Below are 20235 nucleotides of genomic sequence, written 5' to 3'. Positions count from 1 at the left end.
CTATTGTTCTTGATTTATATTAACGACATAGGAGACAGTCTCAGTACCCATCTCAGATGTCTGCAGATGATGCTGTCATTTACCATCTTGTAAAGCCATCAGATGATCAAAACGAATTGCAAAATGATGTAAGTAAGACATCTGTATGGTGCGAAAAGTGGTAATTGACCCTGAAGAAAGAAAAGTGTGAAGTTATTCACATGAGTACTAAAAGAAATTCACTAAATTTCGATCACGCGATAAGTCACACAAACTTGAAGACTGTAAATTCAACTAAATACTTAGGGGTTCACAATTACAAATACCCTAAATTGGAATGGTCACATAGATAATGTTGTGGGTAGAGCCAACCAAAGTCTGCAATTCATTGGCAGAACTCTTAGAAGGTGCAATGGGTCTACTAAAGAGACTGCTTACACCACACTTGTCCACCCTATTCTAGAGTACTGCTGTGCGGTGTGGGATCTGCATCAGGTGGGACTGACGGATGACAGCGAAAAAGTACTAAGAAAGACAGCTTGTTTTGTGCTATCGCGAAATAGGGGAGATAGTGCCACAGACATAATACGTGAATTGGAGTGGCAGTCATTAAAATGAGGGCGTTTTTCGTTGCTACGGGATGTTGTCATGAAATTTCAAACACCAGTTTTCTCCTCCAATTGCGAAAACATTCTGTTGGCACCCACCTACATAGGGAGAAATGATCATAATGATAAAATAAGAGAAATAAGGGCTCGCACAGAAAAATTTAAGTTCTCGTTTTCCCGCGCGCCGTTCGAAAGTGGAACGGTAGAGAGACAGCTTGAAGGTAGTTCATTGAACCCTACGCCAGGCACTTTATTGTGAATAGCAGAGTAATCACGTAGATGTAGATGTAGATGTAGAAGAGCTGATGATAGGGTTCGAGCTTGGCATAGACCCCACGAAGCCATGGTCCCAAGATGTCACCAAGGGGAATTTTTTGGATGACAATGTGCCATGTCAGCAGGAGACAATTGTTTGCAATTGGTTTGAAGAAGATTCTGGACAGCTCGAGCAAATGATTCGGCCAGCCATACTGCCTGATATGAATCCCACAGAACATTTGTGGGACATAGCAGAGAGCTCAGTTCATGCACGAAATCCTAAAATGCTAAAATCCTAAATGCTAAATATTTCTGCAGGGTACTCCCTACGACCTGTTGGGTCCATGTCACATCTCCTTCTTCCTCCTCTTTGTCCATTTATCCCTCCCCTCTCTCTGTCCATTTTTTCCTCCTCCCTCCCTCTCGCCATCTCCTCCCCTCTTCCCTCTCTGTGGCCATCTCTTCCTCTTTCCTTTCTCTGTTCATTTCCTCCTCTCCCCTCTCTTTGCTATACCCCCCCCCCCCCAGTCTATCTCATCCTTCCCCCTCTCTGCCTGTCCACGTCCTCCTATCCCACCCTCTCTCCACATTGTCACTCCTGCCCCAGTAGAAGGTTACTGGTTCCTACTTCCACAGAATTTCTTTCCAGATAATAAGTGGTATGTGTACCAAGTTTGGCTAAAATCAATTCAGGGGTTTAGGAGGAGCTTTTTACCATGGCTTTGCCCACATATTTATAAACATAGTGTATCTGCATCGTAGTGATTTTTGCCCTGAATTTTCTTTTTCATGCATCTCAATGTTTATGATGTCATGTCTCCTGAGTTTTTTGTTGTACAGTGACATAATTTTGCAGGTACATTCAGTGGATACTGACTGCAAAATGTGCTGCAAAAACAGTTAGTAGTATAGAAGTAATAAATTAGAACATCATGCCTGATGCAGCAGTTTTACTGCATTGACAGCAAAATGTAGTAATTTGTCGGGGTTGTGAGTGAAAAAAAAGTTTCATATAAAGATTTAAAATTTATGTGCAAAGTTTGCTGCAAGTTGCTAAGTGCTCTCATTCTCAATTGCTGGATGAATAAAATCTGGTTATTCATCCATTGTGGACTTGACTTCTTTTTCACCCCCACCCCACAGCTTTGACAGATAGGTGTTTCTTACCCTCATAACGGCTCTTTCCAGACAGTAAGTGATATGTGTACGAAGTTTGGTTGAAACTGGCCCAGTGGTTTAGGAGGAGATGTGGAATGTACGTACATACATTCATTTTTATAGTATTTATGGATTTAAGCTATTTTTGTGTTTGTTAGTGACCATAGCTTCAACAAAAAAGCGTTCCATGTAGTTTCAGAGACCAGACTTTTATTGTAGGGTTTCTCTCAAGAAATCTCTTATAAGAGAAGTCTCTTTGTGGGTTGTTTATCACTTCAGTTCCTAGAGGGAACTGGTGATATGTGTAACACAACAAATTGAGAAATCACAAGACTCAGCAGCAAGCTTAGTTTAAAGTAATGTGTTTATTGTTTTGTAAAACACTGCACCAGCCACAAGGCAGCCCCAGTGTGAGAGCTGTTATCGTGCACAGGATGAGTTAATTGCTGTTGGTAAGTAGCTGGAAATAGGCCTGACTATTGTTAAGCAGTGGGAAGCTGCTGCAAATGGGTGTGTTGGGATGTCTGTTGAGAGTCGTGTAGCACAAATAGAAAACGTGATTAATTACTGCCCTCTCCTGTGGATACCTCTCCTCCACAGGGAACACAGGATGTATCACCACTCATACTCTTGACTGTGAGTTGTATGTTAGTGGTAGGTCCATGCTCACTGCATAAGGGAGAGAGGGACTAGGGAGATTTTAGTGTGTTACACCTATCACCACCTATCCCCTAACTACAAGTTTGAGGTGCTATCTTCCACTGGAACTGAAACTGAGCCAATGAGACTCACTTCACCTGCTGTGAAGACTGGTGTGCTGTGTGCTGTCTCCCATATCAGGAGGAAGCAGCCAGAAAAAGATAGGGGTGTGTTAATAGTCGATATTTTGAATGTCTGATAAATAATAGTACTCCTTAGAGAAATGGCAACAGGATTTGGAAACGATCATCAGGCACACACTGTGTGTCTAGAAGCCTCATTCAACTGAAGCAAGTCGAAAGATCGAAATGTTCAGCAAAGTAGATAAGAAGACAGTAGTGTCATATCTCAGGCAGAAACTTGAAACATTTAGTTCACTGCAGGAGCATACAGATCATAAACAGTTCATGATGGGAGGGACTGTCCATAGTCTACAATCACTATAAATAAACTTGTAAAGAAAAATAGGCTACTTCATAATAGGTTAAAAATGAAGTTTAGAGCTATAGATAGAGATACTCAAGGAAGCACATTTGGCTAAAGTCTTCAACAACTATTATAGCAAAATATTATCAAAAGATGTCTCATAATATTTGAAAAAAATTGTAGTCACGTGTGAACTTGTTAGTGGGACCAATGTCCTGACACTCACGAATGAGACAGGTACTATAATAGAGGCATACAAAACAAAAACAGGGATTCAGAAATGAAAATCATGGAGAATTGCCTCAATTTAATTCTAGTTGAGGGATTTCTTACATGATATACTGTGAACTATAGATGAAGGGCAACAGACAGATTCCATATTTCTAGATTTTGGGAAAGTGTTTGACATGGTGCCCCACTGCTGGCTCTTAAAGAAGGTGGAATAGGTTCACAGATATGCAAGTGACTCGAAGACTTCTTAAATTATAGAACCCAGTATGTTGTCCTCGACAGTGAATATTCATCAGGGACAAGGGTATCATCAGGAGTGCCCCAGGGAAGTGTGATAGGATGGCTGTTTTTCTCTGTATACGAAAATGATTTGGTGGACAGGATGGTAAGCAATCTGCAGTTGTTTGCTGATGATGCTGTGATGTATGGTAAAGTGTCATCATTGAGTGACTGTGGAACAACACTAGATGACTTAGACATAATTTCTAGTTAGTGTGATGAATGGCAGCTAGCTCCAAACATAGAAAAATGTAAGTTAGTGCACATGAGTAAGAAAAACAAACCCGTAATGTTCTGATAAAGCACTAGTAGTGTCCTGCCTGACACAGTCATGTCATTTAAATATCTGGGGGTAGTATTGCAAAGCAATATGAGATAGAATGAGCATGTGAGGATTGTAGAAGGAAAGGTGAATGGTGGACTTCAGTTTATTGGGAAAATTCTAGGAAAGTGTGGTGCATCTGTAAAGGAGACCACATATAGGATGCTAGTGCAACTGTTCTTGAGTACTGCTCAAATGTTTGGGATCCATAACAGGTCGAATTAAAGGAAGATATCAAAGCATTTCAGAGATTTGTTACTGGTAGATTCAAACAACATGCAAGTGTTACAGACATGCATTGGGAACTCAAATGGGAATCCCTGGAGACAAGTCAAGTTACCCCAATTCTTTCCTTTCCATACACACCTGCCTTCTCAGGGCAACTGCTCATAAAGTTAGTGTTAAAATAGCTGTGGCCTTGCATGTGTGTGTACACCATGAAATTTAGAGGACCAGCATTTGAAGCTGATGCAGAATAATTCTGTTGCCTCCAACATACAATGCACGTAAGGACCACTAATGTAAGATACGAGAAATCAAGACTCATATGAAGGCATATGGACAGTCAATTTTGCCTATTTATATTTGCAAATGGATCGGGAAAGAAAATGTCTAGTGGTGGTACAGGGTACCTTCCATGATGCACCATAAGGTGGACTGAGGAATATCGATGTAGATGTAGATGTGAAATGGAATTATCACAGAGGATCAGTCATAGATCAGACCAAAGGTGCCTTACAAAACACTCATGTGGCATATCCTAGAGTATTGCCTCTTGTGTGTTGGACCTCTCACAAATGAGACTAACAAGGGATATTGAACATATATGACTAAGTTCACAGATTTGTTTGACCCATGGGAGAGCATCACAGAGTTGTTGGGAAAATGATATGGCAGACACTTGAAGACAGATGCAAACTATCTCATGAAAGCCTACCTACAAAGCTTCAAGAACTAGCTTTAATTAAGGAATCTAGAAATGTACTACTGTTGCCTACAGATGTCAGTCATAGGAACCACAAAGCATTTAAGCAATCATTCTTCCCATGAATGGAACAGGAAGAAGCCTTGATGACTGGTACAATAGGTACGCTTTGCCAAGCACTTCAGTGATTTGTGGAGTATAGATGTAGATGTAGAAGCTCAGTTTCATTAGAGCCATTGATGCTGCCTGAGTTGGCAACTCTGTGTACTAAAATTCGCACCCTGTACCATATTTAATGTAATATAAGATGCTATGGACTGTAAGACACACCTTAATTTTTAAGCATTTTTTTTAAATAATGTTTTTACCATTATTATTATTATTATTAGATTATAAAGCAGGACTAAAAAAATCCTTAGTTTATAAAACTGAACTGACCTTTAAAATCCCTGAAAATTGTCATCTGGACTTCCTTCTTCTTCTTCTTCTTCCTCTTTGTCATCACCATTGCCTTCTCCATATATAAGATCGTCTTCACTGCCGTCGAGAGCATTACTTCTTAAAGATTTAACAATAATATTTTCTCTCACTCTAGACCATGACTGTTTTATCCACTGACACACTCGTTTGATTGTAGGTTTTTTAAAGCTCCCTTCAGCAAGAATTCAGGGTGAGTTTCATCAATCATCCATTTGTTCAATTCCTCTCCCATATACACTTTAAATGGTTTATTTATCAAGATATCAAGAGGTTGCAATTATGAAGTAAGTCCTCCCAGAATAACAGCTAGCTCTGTAATTCCCTGTCTCAATTTCTTTTTCACAGAATTTTTCAAATGACTACTAAACTGATGTAGCACAAGAAGAGAACTCTTCTGCAATAAAACACCTTTCCTTCTCTCCTATACTGTGTTAATCCACAATTACATACCAGCCTCATCCATCCAACCCATGTCATGTATCTTAACAACACTTGGCACTATTTAAAATGGTTTTGGCATTGTTTTGCACTTGAAAATGAACATTGGATTAAGTTTAGTAACATCAGCACAATATGAAAGGACAACAATGTAGTGCATTTTTTCATGTCCACTTGTTCATGGCAACAGTTCTATTACTTGGCACATCAAATGTCAGGAATTTTGTCCATATTCACCCTTTGGGTTAGTTTCACACTGGCATTCTCAATGCTGAATAATAAAGCAATGGAAAGATAATATTTCCTCTTTCACATGCTAAGTCCATGACGCTTCACAAACTTGTAGCACCAATCAAATCCAATCTTAAAGTCTGTTAAGTTCCACTTTTGTGCTAGCTTATGAGTGTGTATTTGAATCATTTTTGTATTAATTCCAGTGCCATTTTGATGGTGACCTTGAATCCATTACAATACATCATCTTCTAGTTTTGACCATTTTGCATTCAGTCCTGTATTTGCGCATTTAGTCTTCCCCTTTTTTTTTTCAGATGTTCCTCGCAAGCTCACTAATCGAATATAGTTTTTTCCTGTTGGTAGAAGTCAAAAATGCTGCTCAGCTGCTCTGTTTTGATGTTCTTCTGCCTGAGCTATTACTTTAACTTTATAGCTCGTATCATATGAATACCTTTTTTTTCCATTACAAAACTAGCCACTTATAGAAATGTTGTATTCTTTCCCATAATACAAATAACTTTCAATTCACATTCACTGGCATTGCAGACTGCAATGACACATCATAGACTAGGCATTGTTGTGGGTTTTTGATGGCAGATGGGAAGGAGACAGTGTTAGGAAGCTTGTAATTCCCTATAACTCTCGTTTGTTGCATCAGTGCACTGCTGCTGCTGGTTGAATCCAGTGTTGCCAAATAGACATATGTTTCCTGCAACATTGAATATATGACCATTTGTAAGACTGGTGGGAATTTTAAATCAAACACTGGACATTTTTATATTAATTTTGGGTATAAGATGCACCTGAATTTTGGAGGTAATTTTTTGAAAAAAAAAAAAAAAAAAGTGTGTGTCTTATAGTCTGTAAAATATAGTATACCTCAAGTAACATACAAATTTAATTACATCTTTTTTAGTGTACTATATACACAGAAGTAAACTTTCATTATTTGCTATTGTTCTGGGTGTTATCATTTTAATGGCCAGTAGTGTACTTTTTGCATTACACTCTTTGAGGAGATTTTTTATGAGATGTAATGAGACTTGTGTGAACCAAGAAAACTGTAGCATTCTATTGGCAACTAGGTTGAATCATGCCCTTGGCCCATTACCACATTGAACTTGATGCAATTCCTAGATGAGTGTTGGGAGAATCTGAAATGAAGTTCTGTTTGTCAACTCCTTGAATGACTCATGCATACAGACACTGCATGCAGTTGAATATTGCACTAAAACAATGCATTGTAATGCAACAGTTTCCATCAGTGAGCATTCAGCTATTCAGAATATTTTAGACCCTGTTCTTTTTATTCCCCATCTCGAAAACCACTTGAAAGGGCATTGTTTTTGTTCTTTAGTCTAGAACTATTTTGAAGAGGACAAACATGATGCATAAATTTGTAAAAACGTCTCTAAGAATATAGATATTTATTTTATTATCTCCTACCAAGCTTGTGTTGTAGTTAAATTGTGCAACATAAGAAATTATTTGTAGTTATTATGTGCATCATATAGTATATCAAGTGGGTGCAAAAGAAATAAACATAATATTTGAATGAGCACTAGAACTTATATTGTATTCTTATTGTTTCCTTTTTTTACAGTACGAAAGGTAATGAATAACATCGGAAACTTCTCATTTGATAATGATGAATGGAAGGACTTCCGCTCAAAATTTGCTGATCTTTTCTCTACACTGATAAAATATAATAGGTGAGTCTTGAATGAAACATTGATTTTATTCAACTCCATTACTCTCACAAAAGGGATATTTTTCTCTGCCTAACAACATGACCATAAGCTTTTATATTGATTGTGCAGCTGCTGCGCTGTCTGTATCTCATAGCCCACTGCCTGACATGAAACTGCTTGCTATTTATTTATGATTGAACATAACAAAATGGAAAATGTCTACTCAGTCTTGGTGAATAACACTACATTTTTATTTTTACTAACTTTTCTTCCAATAGGCATCTTTTTAAATTAGTACTCAAGGCATAAGATAATTGGTTATTATTTGTTTGATGTTCTGTGCATTGCCTCTGGTACCATACAAGTTATTTCTTGATTTCTTAACAAATGTCCCATCATCTTATAGCTTCTTCTGGTTAACATTTCCCACATATTCCTATTTTCTGGAGGAGCTCCTCATTTAGCTTTCATCTTTAACACCACATCTCAAACCCTCTGATTCTCTTCTTTTCCACTTTTCTTCAGCCAGTGACTCACTTCCATACAATGTTGTGCTCCAAATGTACTTTTTCAAAAATTTTATCCACATTTGATATTAATATGCTTTATTTAATGAGGAATGCACTCTATCTACATCTACATGTATGTACATACTTTGCAAGCTACCATACAGTCTGTGGTGTAGGGTATGCTGCACCACTAAAAGTCAATTCATTTCCTGTTCCACTCACAAATAGAGCAACAGAAAAACCATGGTCTGTATGCCTCCATATGAGCCCTAATTTCTCTCATATTCATGGTCCTTATGCAAAATGTATGTTGGTGGCAGTATAATTGTTCTGCTGTCCGCTTAAAATCCAGTTCTCTAAATTTTCTCAAAAGGATTTCTTGAGAAAAACATCTCATCCCCTCCAGGGATATTCTTTTGACTTCCTAAATCATCTTCATAATACTTGCATGTTGATCAAATCTACCAGTAACACATCTAGCAGCACACCTCTGAATTACTTTCATGTCTTCCTTAATCTGACCTCAGCAGTACTCAAATGTGGGTCACATAGTGTTTTATAACTGTTCTCCTTTCCAATAATCCAAAGTCAACCATTCTCTTTCCTCACTATGATCCTCACATGCTCTTTCCATTTCGTATTGCTTTGCAACTTTACACCTGTGTACTATTCAACCTGACTGTGTCAAGTAGCACATTACTAATGTATTCAAACATTATAGGATTGTTTTTACTACTCAACTGCAATAACCTACTTGTAATTCATTAAAATCTAACTGCCATTTATTACACCAACTAGAAAATTTGTCTAAGTCATCTTGTATCCTCCAACAGTCACTTAATGACAGCACCTTCCTGCACACCATAGCATCATCAACAAACAGCCACAGATTCCTGCCCACCCTGTCTGTCAGATTATTTATGTATATAGAGAATAAGAGCCGCCCTATCAGACTTCCCTGAGGCACTCCTGATGATACCCTTCTCTCTAATGAACACTAGCCATTGAGGACAGTATACTGGGTCTGATTACTCAGTAAGTTTTAGAGCCAGTCACATATCTGGGAACCTGTTCCACATGTTCATACCTTCGTTAATAGCCTGCAGTGAGCCACCATGTCAAATGCTTTTCTGAAATTTGGGAATATGTAATCTGTCTATTGCCCTTCATCCATAGTTCACATTGGATGAGATTGCACAGTGGCTACCACTCTGGACTCACATTTGGGAGGACAGTGGTTCAAACCCTCACTGGCCATCCAGATTTAGGATTTCCATGATTTCCCTAAAATGCCCCAGACAGATGTGTGGTTCCTTTGAAAGGGCACTCTTGACACAATCCAAGCTTGTGCTCCATCTCTAATGACCTCAATGTCAATGGGACATTAAACCCAATCTTCCTTCCTTCCTTCTTCCATAGTTCACTGGATTTTCTGTGAGGAATGGACAAGCTGCATTTTGCTTAGGCATTGCTGTCCAAAACTGTGCTGATTTGTGGATGGAAGCTTTTCCATCTAATGGAACTTTATTATATTTGAAACGAGAATATGTTCAAGAATTCTGCAGCAATCCAGTGTTAAGAATATTGGACTGTAATTTTGTGGGCCCATTCTTTTGCCCTTCTTATATACAGTAACAGTAGTCTCCTATGCTTTCTTCTACACTCATGGTCACAAATTAAGGATAATTTCAGAATGTGGTGCCACACAATGTGGCACTACACAAAACTGGTGCTAATAGCATAGGCACATAGGGAACACACATGACACAGTTCTGTAAGTCCACGGTATTGGTGATAAGTTGAGAAAACCGTCCTGAAACACATGTGCTGCAAAATGCCACTGTCTCCTGCGCATGTACCCCGACATCAATATGGGATATGATCACCATGCACATGTACACAGGCCACACAATGGGTTGGCATACTCTGGATCAAGTGGTTGAGCAGCTGCTGGAGTATAGCCTCCCATTCTTGCACCAGTGCCTGTTGGAGCCCCTGAAGTGTCGCAGGGGTTTGAAGACATGCAGCAGTACATTGACCAAGAGCACCCCAGATGTGCATGATGGGGTTTAGGTTTGGAGGACAGGCAGGCCACTCCATTCACCTGATATCTTCTGTTTCAAGGTACTCCTCCAAGATAGCAGCTCGGTGGGGCTGTGCGTTATCATCCATCAGGAGGAAGGTGGGACCCACTGCACCCCTGAAAAGGTGGGCAAAATGACATCCTGATGCACCTGGCCCATTACAGTTCCTCTGTCAAAGACATGCAGGGGTGAGGGGTGTATGTGCACCAATCATAATCCCACCCCCACACCATCAAACCATGACCTCCATACAGGTCCCTTTCAAGGACATCAAGGGGTTGGTATCTGGTTCCTGGTTCATGCCAGATGAAAACCCAGTGAGAATCACTATTCAGACTATACCTGGACTCGTCTGTGAACATAACCTGGGACCACTGTTCCAATGACCATGTACTGTGTTCTCGACACCAGGCTTTACTACGGGCTCTCCTGTGACCAGGGGTCAGTGGAAGGTACCTTGCAGGTCTCCAGGCAGTTCAGTTGTCTGTAGACTGTGTGTCTGGAGACAACTGTTCCAGTGGATGTGGTAAGGTCCCAAGCAAGGCTACCTGCAGTACTCCACGGCTGTGTGTGGGTACTGATGGTGAGATATTGGTCTTCTAGTGGTGTTGTGCACTGTGGTACCTGGAGATGTTTCCTGTCTGTTGGAATTGTTGCCATAATCTTGAGATCACACTTTGTGGCACATGGAGGGCCTGTGTTATGACCTTCTGTGTTTGACCAGCCTCCAGTCGCCCTAGTATTCTACCCCTCATAACATCATCAATAGGTGTTCTTTGAGCCATTTTCAATACACAGTCACCATTAGCATGTCTGAAAATGTCTGCAAACTTAATCACTGCACCATACTCTGACGTGTACGAACACACCTCTGCATATATGAACTGCTGCCAGTGCCACTGTGCAATGACCGCAGGTCAAAGGCACCACATGGTCATACCCAGAGGTGATTTAAACCTACAAGCTGCCCACAAGAGTGTTGTTTCACCATGTATCAGCATTATCCTTAATTTATGAGCATGAGTGTAATTACTTGGGACTTTGCACTGTGTGAGAAATTCATGATAAATGCAAGCTAAGTAAGGCAGTACTCTTTGTAAAATGAAATTGGGGTTCCATGTGGACCAGGTACTTACTTGTTTTCAACTCTTTGTTACTTCTCAATGCCATGGATGCCTATTACTATGTCCTCCATACAGGAATCTGTGCTATGGTCAAATGATGGTATGTTTCTACAACCCTCCTGCATGAACTACTTCATAAATGTGAAATTTAGAACTTCAGCTTTCTTTTTTCTATCTTCTATTACCGCACCAGACTGGACAGCAAGTGACTGGATAGAAGCCTTTAACCCACTTAGTGATTTAATGTAGGAACAGAATTTTCTAGTTTTCTCTGTTAGGTCATTTGTAAGGGCATATGCTTCCAGCATATTTTTACAGAACATGAATCTCTACTAACATTGTCCTGTCATCATTTGTGCATTATCTTTTAACTGAGAGTATAACAGTCTTTATTTCCTCAGCATTTTCTGAATGTTGTTATTAAACCATGGTGGGTCTTTTCCATCCTTCTACTTACTGGTCATGTGCTTCTCCAGAGTGCAATTTATAATCCATTTAAACTTTGCCAAGAATTCCTCTATGCCCATCATGCTGAAATGAAATGATGTCCATTCATTGTCTCTCTCACTCTACAGAGAATGTGATATTAACAGCTGAAAATTGTTGCAGAACTCAGTGGGTCTTTCTCCTCTCTCATTCCGAATTCTCCAGTAACTCTGTCCTCTACTCCTTTCCTTACTACGGTATTGCTGCCACTGTGATTATTAGATTTTTCCCTTTACACACTGAGTTACTCATTCAGTTTCTTCTTATACTCTATCTCTTCATCTTCTGGTTGTGACATCAATGTATATAGCTGGCTTGTTTTGTGGCATTAGTTTGCAGTTGATCCTGGTATTAATAACTCTATCACTGAAGTGTTCACAGTAACTTCCTCTTTGTCCCATCTTCCTATTCATAATGAATTTTCTATGTTCTTCACTGCTGTAAGAATAATACTTGGTGCTCACACACAATCATCTTGTAGACATCACCTCCAGGATTTAGGCATTTTGACTATGATTTCACACTACATTTATTCCCTCATTACATTTGTTGTAAATAATCCAGTGCAGTTAAAAAGGAATAATGATGGATGTAATTACAACACAGAAGAAAAATGACATTCATTATTCCACATTAAAGTTGTCTTTAACACAAAAAGATGTGCAAAATGCTGCCATCAACCTACATACGAATGTGAAATATGACTGTAAAATAACTTGTTTCACATCACAGTGATTAATAATGCAAATGATTCTTGGAACTTGAAATTAAGTAGTTCTAAGATGGCTTTTGTTGTACACCACATGATCCAGTACAGCCCAAACATGAATACTAATAACAATAGAAATAATGACAATGAGAGACAGATCTAGATCTAGGAGAATTTCAAGTGAACTACATAGCCATATCCAGAAGGAATATTAGTAAAATAACGAGTTTTAAAATGATCACAAATGAGGAATTTGACTCAGATAATTATTTCTCTAAGGTTAAAATACATTTTCTTGCATGTAAGACTAAAAAGGAAAGCCACAAAATAATCAACTACAACTCTAATAGAACTCTTATCGAACAGAAAACATAGGAAACTTTAGAGAAGAAGCTGAGACAACTATAAAAGATGATTGTGTGGACTCCAGGTACAAATTACTGAAGTGACAGAGAAAACATTGTGACTGGCCGTTTAGAAAAAGAAGACATGGTGGAACAAGGAAAGTGGAGAAATGCAATAACAAGGATCTCAAAAATGGAGAAAAATGTAACACCTAGAATAATTCAGACAACAAAGAAAAGAAACATAAGAAATAAGCTGCAAAATCAAAAGAACCTGTGGATAATCCCAGCTTATAGAAATACAAGAAAACTCCTCCCCCCCTGCCCCCCCAAAAATAGCACTAGAATTTTTTCTTGAAGATAGGTTACCCAACAACAGTATTTAGCCTTTTTTGGATTTATATTACCTCATTCTCTCAGAATATGCTCTTTTCCTGTCACCAGACCACGTTGTTAAGTTGTTATGGTCTCATATTTATCTGCCACACCAATTGTCCAGACATGACATATTAACCGCTTCTTTTTTCGGACTGATTCATTTAATTGTTTCAGTTCTAACTTTTGTGCAACTTTAATAGAATTCCACATCTTGTATAGTTAATCTGGTTGTTTCATGTTTAATATGCCCATAGAATTTTAGCATGAACTTTTTCACAGCTGAAGACGTGATGGTATTTTTCTTAATGTCCTTACTTGCTTTTAATCTGTATGTTCCTTCTTCAGCTTGATTTGGACCTAAAATTGTACTGATTACTTTTTGCCTGTCTTTTGACTTTCACAATGTCTCCCTTTTTGTTTAAAATGAGGAGTATTTCAGTGTCATAAAGACCAGATAATTTTATATTGGGTAGTTATAATAAAGGTGCAGCTACCCACAGAGATCCTCTGGGGGCTATAATTATCGCATGGCAGCAAAACTTGTAGATATTCTAATGTGCAAATGAAGAACCAATTTATGCTGGAAAAAAAATTAGTCCCAATCTTGGCCACCGTGAGCAACTCTGGTGCTGCAAATGCAAGAAAGATATATAGAAATATTTCCATATGTAATGGATTAGGAACTAGATATGGGCAGAAATGATAAAGAAGTGATTAAGGCATAATGTTGATTTTATTATTAACTGCTCCTTACACAGTTTGTCCAATATGAGCATGGAGGCATCAATGAAATGCTGCACCCATAAAATGACATGATCAACAGGTGCTCACAGCAGTTCCAGTGAAATTTGAGAAACATGTTCTTGTATACGGGCCTGTGGATTAGATAGAGACTGAACGTGTCTGTGGTAAACACGTTCTTTTAGATACCCACAGACCCAAAAGTCACATGGATTCAGATTACATAATCTTACAGAATGTGCATCTGGAAAACCTCTGGAGATAAACATTAACGGAAAGTTGCATTAAGCAGGTCTTTGACTGAGTGAGCGACATGAGGTGTTGCCCCATCTTGCATGAAAATAGTGATTTCCAAACACTTGGTTCTTCCAAAGCAGAAATCACATTCTGTACAAGTTCTTGATAATGTGTAGACATCACGGTGCACCTGACAGGCCTTCTTGTGTATTATCTTCAAAGCAGATTGGGCTGAAAATAAAAGTTCTCGTGAATCCCTCCATACAGTCACTTATGGCGAGTGCAATGGCTCTTCATGCAGAACATGTGGTTAAACACTATCCCAAATGTGGCAGTTCTGTGTATTCACTACACCCTATAGTATAAAATGTGCCTCATCCCTCCAAGAAGTATTGTTCGACCATGTCATCAAACTTCAGTCTGTACCAGAAACCAAAGAGCAAATTCAGAATGTTGCAAGAGGGTTTCAGCTGCTGCAATGTCTGCACCTTGTATGGGTACCAATGTAAAATAGACTGTAAAACTTTCCTTACTGTTGACCATGGGATGGACAATTCTAGTGACTCCACATGAGCACTAGCCCTACCTGGGGCACATGCTAGATGGTCGGTTACAGCAACAGCAAGCTCAACAATAACATCCACCAGGGCTGGGATGCCTTCCTGTTCCAGGTGCAGCATCGAGGTCACCAATGTTTTTGAATTTCATTATTTAAACCATTTAATGACATCAGGCCTCTACTCAGACCTTTCAGTCAGTGATACTCTTCAGTGCGTCACTGTAATTGCTGCTGTTCACATAAAACTGTTTCACTAACAGCACACAGTCTCTCTTCTCAATAGCCATACTGTTCACTCATGTTATGGCTTGTCAAATGACAGTGTGTATGTCATACAGTCATACAAACAGTGTACAGTGCCACATCTGCACCTGATGGCCAAAACTGGAACCAAATTATTTCCAGTGTAAATCAGTCCCTGATTAATGCATTAGCATGTCTATCAAGTTTTGCTGCAAAAAGATAATGATAGCCCACTTCTGTGAGTAGCTGCATTTCAGTTATGACCAACCAATGTGTACTTATTATACATTTTTATATGCATTTTTTCAATTTATATATACATTTGCAATTATTGTAATATGTTTGTAATTGCAGTTCTCCTCTGTTTGATGTTCTGTTGGATGTGGAAAGTAAGAATAAGCCAACATTTGTGTTTAAACTTGTACCACCACTATCTGGAGGTAGAATCTTCTCTGGAGACAGGAGGACATCCGAATGCTGGAGAAGTGCAAGTCAGAACAGTAACAAACCTGAAATGGATATGGATAACAAATATTTGTCATATAGGAATTGTATTGAGGTATGTGAGGAATAATGATTTTTGTATAAAGTTAAGTATAATTTTAGAAATGTTCTGTGTAATGAATAAGTCATTATGAAAAACTGAATTTACTGTTGATTCAGAAGGAAAATGCATGTGAAAAAACTGGAAGGCTATGAGAAAGAATTGCTGACTAGTCCTTATCTTCATGAGGAGAATTATCCATACTACCAAGAGGCCCATACAGAAATAAACACAAAGGAACAAAAAGTTCCTTCCTTAGTGAGGTGAGGAAGATAGTTTAGTGGAGGTTAAAATGGCAGGGCTTGTCACTCAGACCCCAGAATGTGTCTGACTCTGCTGTAGTTATGGCAACACTGGCAGTAGTTACCTATGCAGGTACACTTTGAGAGGTAAGGATAGAGTGGTGGTAGGAAGAGGGTGGGGGATTCTGAACAAGGAGGCAGAAAGGTGTCAGATGGAGATGAGCAAAGCAGACAGAAATATCTCTCAGGAGCAGAAGCAAACTGGGAATTAGTTATGTCAATAATCAGAAAGTTGGGTTTGAGAGATGGGAAGGGGGATGGTGGGTAAGTAGTGTTTAATTTCATCACATTACAGGGATGGAATGGAAAATGACAGGAGAGTATTAGGTAAGGGGAATGGAGAGAGAGAATGTGTCAGAATAGGATGGACAGTAGTGAATATGTCTGAGAAATAAATGGTTAACTGGTAATGGATGGTATAAGAAAAGAGATTGTCACAGGTTTATGAGATACAACTGAAATTTGTAACAGAAATCTGTAATAGACTATATAATAATAACTGAATAAATCAGAAATGCCTGACAGAAGTGAAAGTGATAACAGGCATTAATCTAGACAGTAACCATGTACTATTGGTAGGGGACATTGAAGAAATTTGAAAAGGGTATGTATGGAGGAAAAAGACAAAAACCAAGTGCTGGAAACTGAAACACAAGAGATACACAGTGAACAGATTCAGCATCAACTTTTAACCTATTACTGGCCAAAACTCTATCGGATCATTTTTTGCAAACTTTTATACATAAATACATGATATGAATATAATAGAGGGAAACATTCCACGTGGGAAAAATATATCTAAAAAGAAAGATGATGAAACTTACCAAACAAAAGCGCTGGCAGGTCGATAGACACACAAACAAACACAAACATACACACAAAATTCTAGCTTTCGCAACCAATGGTTGCCTCGTCAGGAAAGAGGGAAGGAGAAGGAAAGACAAAAGGATATGGGTTTTAAGGGAGAGGGTAAGGAGTCATTCCAATCCCGGGAGCGGAAAGACTTACCTTAGGGGGAAAAAAGGACAGGTATACACTCACACACACACACATATCCATCCACACATACACAGACACAAGCAGACATTTTCTGCTTGTGTCTGTGTATGTGTGGATGGATATGTGTGTGTGTGTGAGTGTATACCTGTCCTTTTTTCCCCCTAAGGTAAGTCTTTCCGCTCCCGGGATTGGAATGACTCCTTACCCTCTCCCTTAAAACCCATATCCTTTTGTCTTTCCTTCTCCTTCCCTCTTTCCTGACGAGGCAACCATTGGTTGCGAAAGCTAGAATTTTGTGTGTATGTTTGTGTTTGTTTGTGTGTCTATCGACCTGCCAGCGCTTTTGTTTGGTAAGTTTCATCATCTTTCTTTTTAGATATATTTATACATAAATACGTTACATTGAGTGATTAATTGAATAAAAAGTTGTTTTGAAAATTTGCAGTTTATTACAACAAAAACTACACTCTGTCCCATTTTTGGGACATTGGCCAAATTTACAACCTTATTCTCCATGCATAATATTGTAAGAAACAACACAAACAATAAATAAAGAATGTTTTAATATTATTGAATGTCTGTTCAGTATGAAATGAAGCAAAACACTTGTCGTGTACACCAACATTGCACCTATACATTTTTTTTTTTCCTTGCAGTAAGCATATCTCTTCTGTGTTTTACTCTCTTCTGTGTTTTACTTGACACAATGAAATGATTTCCTGGATCTAGTCATACATCTGTGCTCACCCGTCCTCCCATCAATTTGCTTCCTTGTGGTCCTCTGTGTTTTGGTACTGATCCTGTTTTCTTTGATAGGTAAAACATCACTATTCTCTGTCAGACATCCAAAAGTGAGAGCTTCCCTCTAAAGTACCGTCTACATCTTGTACAACAGACTCATTGTTCAATACATTTTTGTCAATGTCTTCTTCATCTGTTATTACATCTGCATCGGGTGGAATAATCGCCAATTCTACGTCATCATCTTCATCGTCACTCTCTTGATGGTTCACTAGTTCTGCTAGAATTTCAAAACTTTGAAGCCACTGGTATAGTTATGGACAGTCTTAAGTTAGTAATAGTATCCCTTTACAGGTCACCTAAGGGTATCATCAATGTATTTCTAGAAAAATTGGACATGCTGTTAGATGTACTAAGAGGGACCAGATGGTTGCATTATGACATAGTAATTGGTGGAGATCTGAATGCAGATTTTGATATAACAACACATAAACGTACTGTGACTGAGTTGAAAAACCTTTTAAGACAGTGCAATTTGCACTCAATCAATAACAGGCCCACAAGAGATAAAGCATGTCTTGACAATATTTTTGTCAACTTTAAAACTACAGAAGAATCATGTGCTGTTACAGCGTTTCCATTTTCAGATCATGACTCTGTATCTTTAAACTATACAAGTAGGTTCTGTATTGATAATAGTAATATTCCTAAGCCTGTCCCAAAAGTTATAATCACCAGGCCTGTCACAGATGACAAAATTGTTCAGCTCTGTAAGTCCCTTGCTGAGAGAGACTGGTTCAACCAATGTCATGGTGACACAAGTTATAGTCTTAGTGCTGATTTGTCAGGGAAGCTATTATTTGAGAGATTTTTTAAAACATTTCTGACACAATTTAATGACAATATCCCCATAAAGAAATGCAAATTAACTGACAAAGGCTTTACAAACAGGGCTACAAACAGACAAAATTCATGGTTCACTAAACAATTATCAAGTATGAAAAACCAAGTTATGGTGTTGCACAATATATGTAGCAATCAGAAAACAGAACATGCCAGATTAGCCTATATAAAATGCAGGAATGAGTATAAAAAAGCCATTGTGGAAGCCAAAAAAGCACATAATTTCAATACCATTGATAATTCTACAAATAAGTGCAAAGCTGCATGGAAATTAATAAATGGTGTTGCTAAAGATGTAAGAAGCAAAAAAATTAATATAAGTCCCCAAAAATTCAATGATTTCTTTATTAAATCTGTTGAAAATGTAGGAAATACTATAATCAAACCTGATATCAATTCATCAGAGTTACTTTCTAAAAATGTTTGCAGAACACCAACAGACACAGGTACGTTTATGTTCTCCGAGGTCTCACCTAGTCATGTCCTAAGCATTGTAAAACGGATGAAATCTTCAGACAGTGTAGATATATACGACATATCCTGTAATTTACTAAAGAAAGTAATAGACTATATTGTGTACCCCTTAACATTCTGTATAAATAAATGCATATCTGAAGGATATTTTCCCGAAGAACTCAAAGTGGCTAGGGTAATTCCAATATATAAAAAGGGAGATATGGACTCACCTTGCAGTTACAGACCAATCTCCATAGTCCCAGCTTTTTCTAAAATACTGGAATGTGTAATTTACCAACAGCTATCTGTCTATTTTGAAAAATTAGGAATAATTAGTGAATCTCAGTATGGTTTTAGGAAAAAGTTGTCTACTGTGGATGCTATAGACTTTGTAGTCAAATACTTACATCAAGTGTTTGAGGATAAGGGCTATGCTCAACTCACATTTTGTGATCTAAGCAAAGCTTTTGACTGTGTAAAGCATAAGCCACTCCTAGAAAAACTGGAATTCTATGGCATTAGACATAACAGCCTTAAATTAATAAAATCATATCTTCAGAATCGTAAGCAAGTTGTTTGTGTAGGTAGAGAAATGTCGAGTATAGAGCAAGTCAAGGTAGGTGTTCCGCAGGGATCTGTGCTGGGCCCCTTTTTGTTCCTGATAATGATAAATGATCTGCCGTCATTTATCAAGTCCACCACGGTGTTGTATGCAGATGACACAACATTTCTTCATGCTAGTGAGGATTTCAATAGCCTTAAAACTTGTGCAGCAAAGACAATTGACCAAGCATCCTATTGGTTCAAGGCAAATGGATTCCTGCTGAATGAAAACAAAACACAGCAGATGGTCTGTAGTCTTAGAGACAAGCTTCTGTCAGACGATCCAAGTTATGTCAAATTTTTGGGGGTATACATTGATGATAAATTATCTTGGGGTCAACATGTACAATATATTAGTGGTAAATTGTCTAGAGTTATTTACCTGTTAAGGCGACTTATGGATTGTGTTCCTGAAAAATATGTTAGAACATCCTATTTTTCATTCTTTCAGAGTATAATAACATATGGAATTATTTTGTGGGGGAACTCTAGCTGTGTACATGACATATTAATACTGCAAAAAAAAGCTATTAGGATAATAACTG

General features: G+C 38.3%; 1 protein-coding gene across 1 annotated transcript in view; it reads left to right on the top strand.

Moving 5' to 3' along the window:
• Positions 1 to 20235, top strand: part of LOC124798148 — a 292835-nt gene that overhangs the window by 129229 nt on the left and 143371 nt on the right. The window contains exons 5-6 of the mRNA XM_047261428.1: positions 7641 to 7749; positions 15497 to 15701. Of these exons, the coding sequence (XP_047117384.1) occupies positions 7641 to 7749; positions 15497 to 15701 (314 nt within the window). The remainder of the gene's footprint in view (positions 1 to 7640; positions 7750 to 15496; positions 15702 to 20235) is intronic.

This window comes from Schistocerca piceifrons, chromosome 5 (genome assembly GCF_021461385.2).
Source record: "Schistocerca piceifrons isolate TAMUIC-IGC-003096 chromosome 5, iqSchPice1.1, whole genome shotgun sequence".
In the NCBI taxonomy this organism is placed as follows: Eukaryota; Metazoa; Arthropoda; class Insecta; order Orthoptera; family Acrididae; genus Schistocerca; species Schistocerca piceifrons.
The sequence above is the reverse complement of the archived record's forward strand: the minus strand, read 5'-3'. Positions and strand labels throughout refer to the sequence as shown.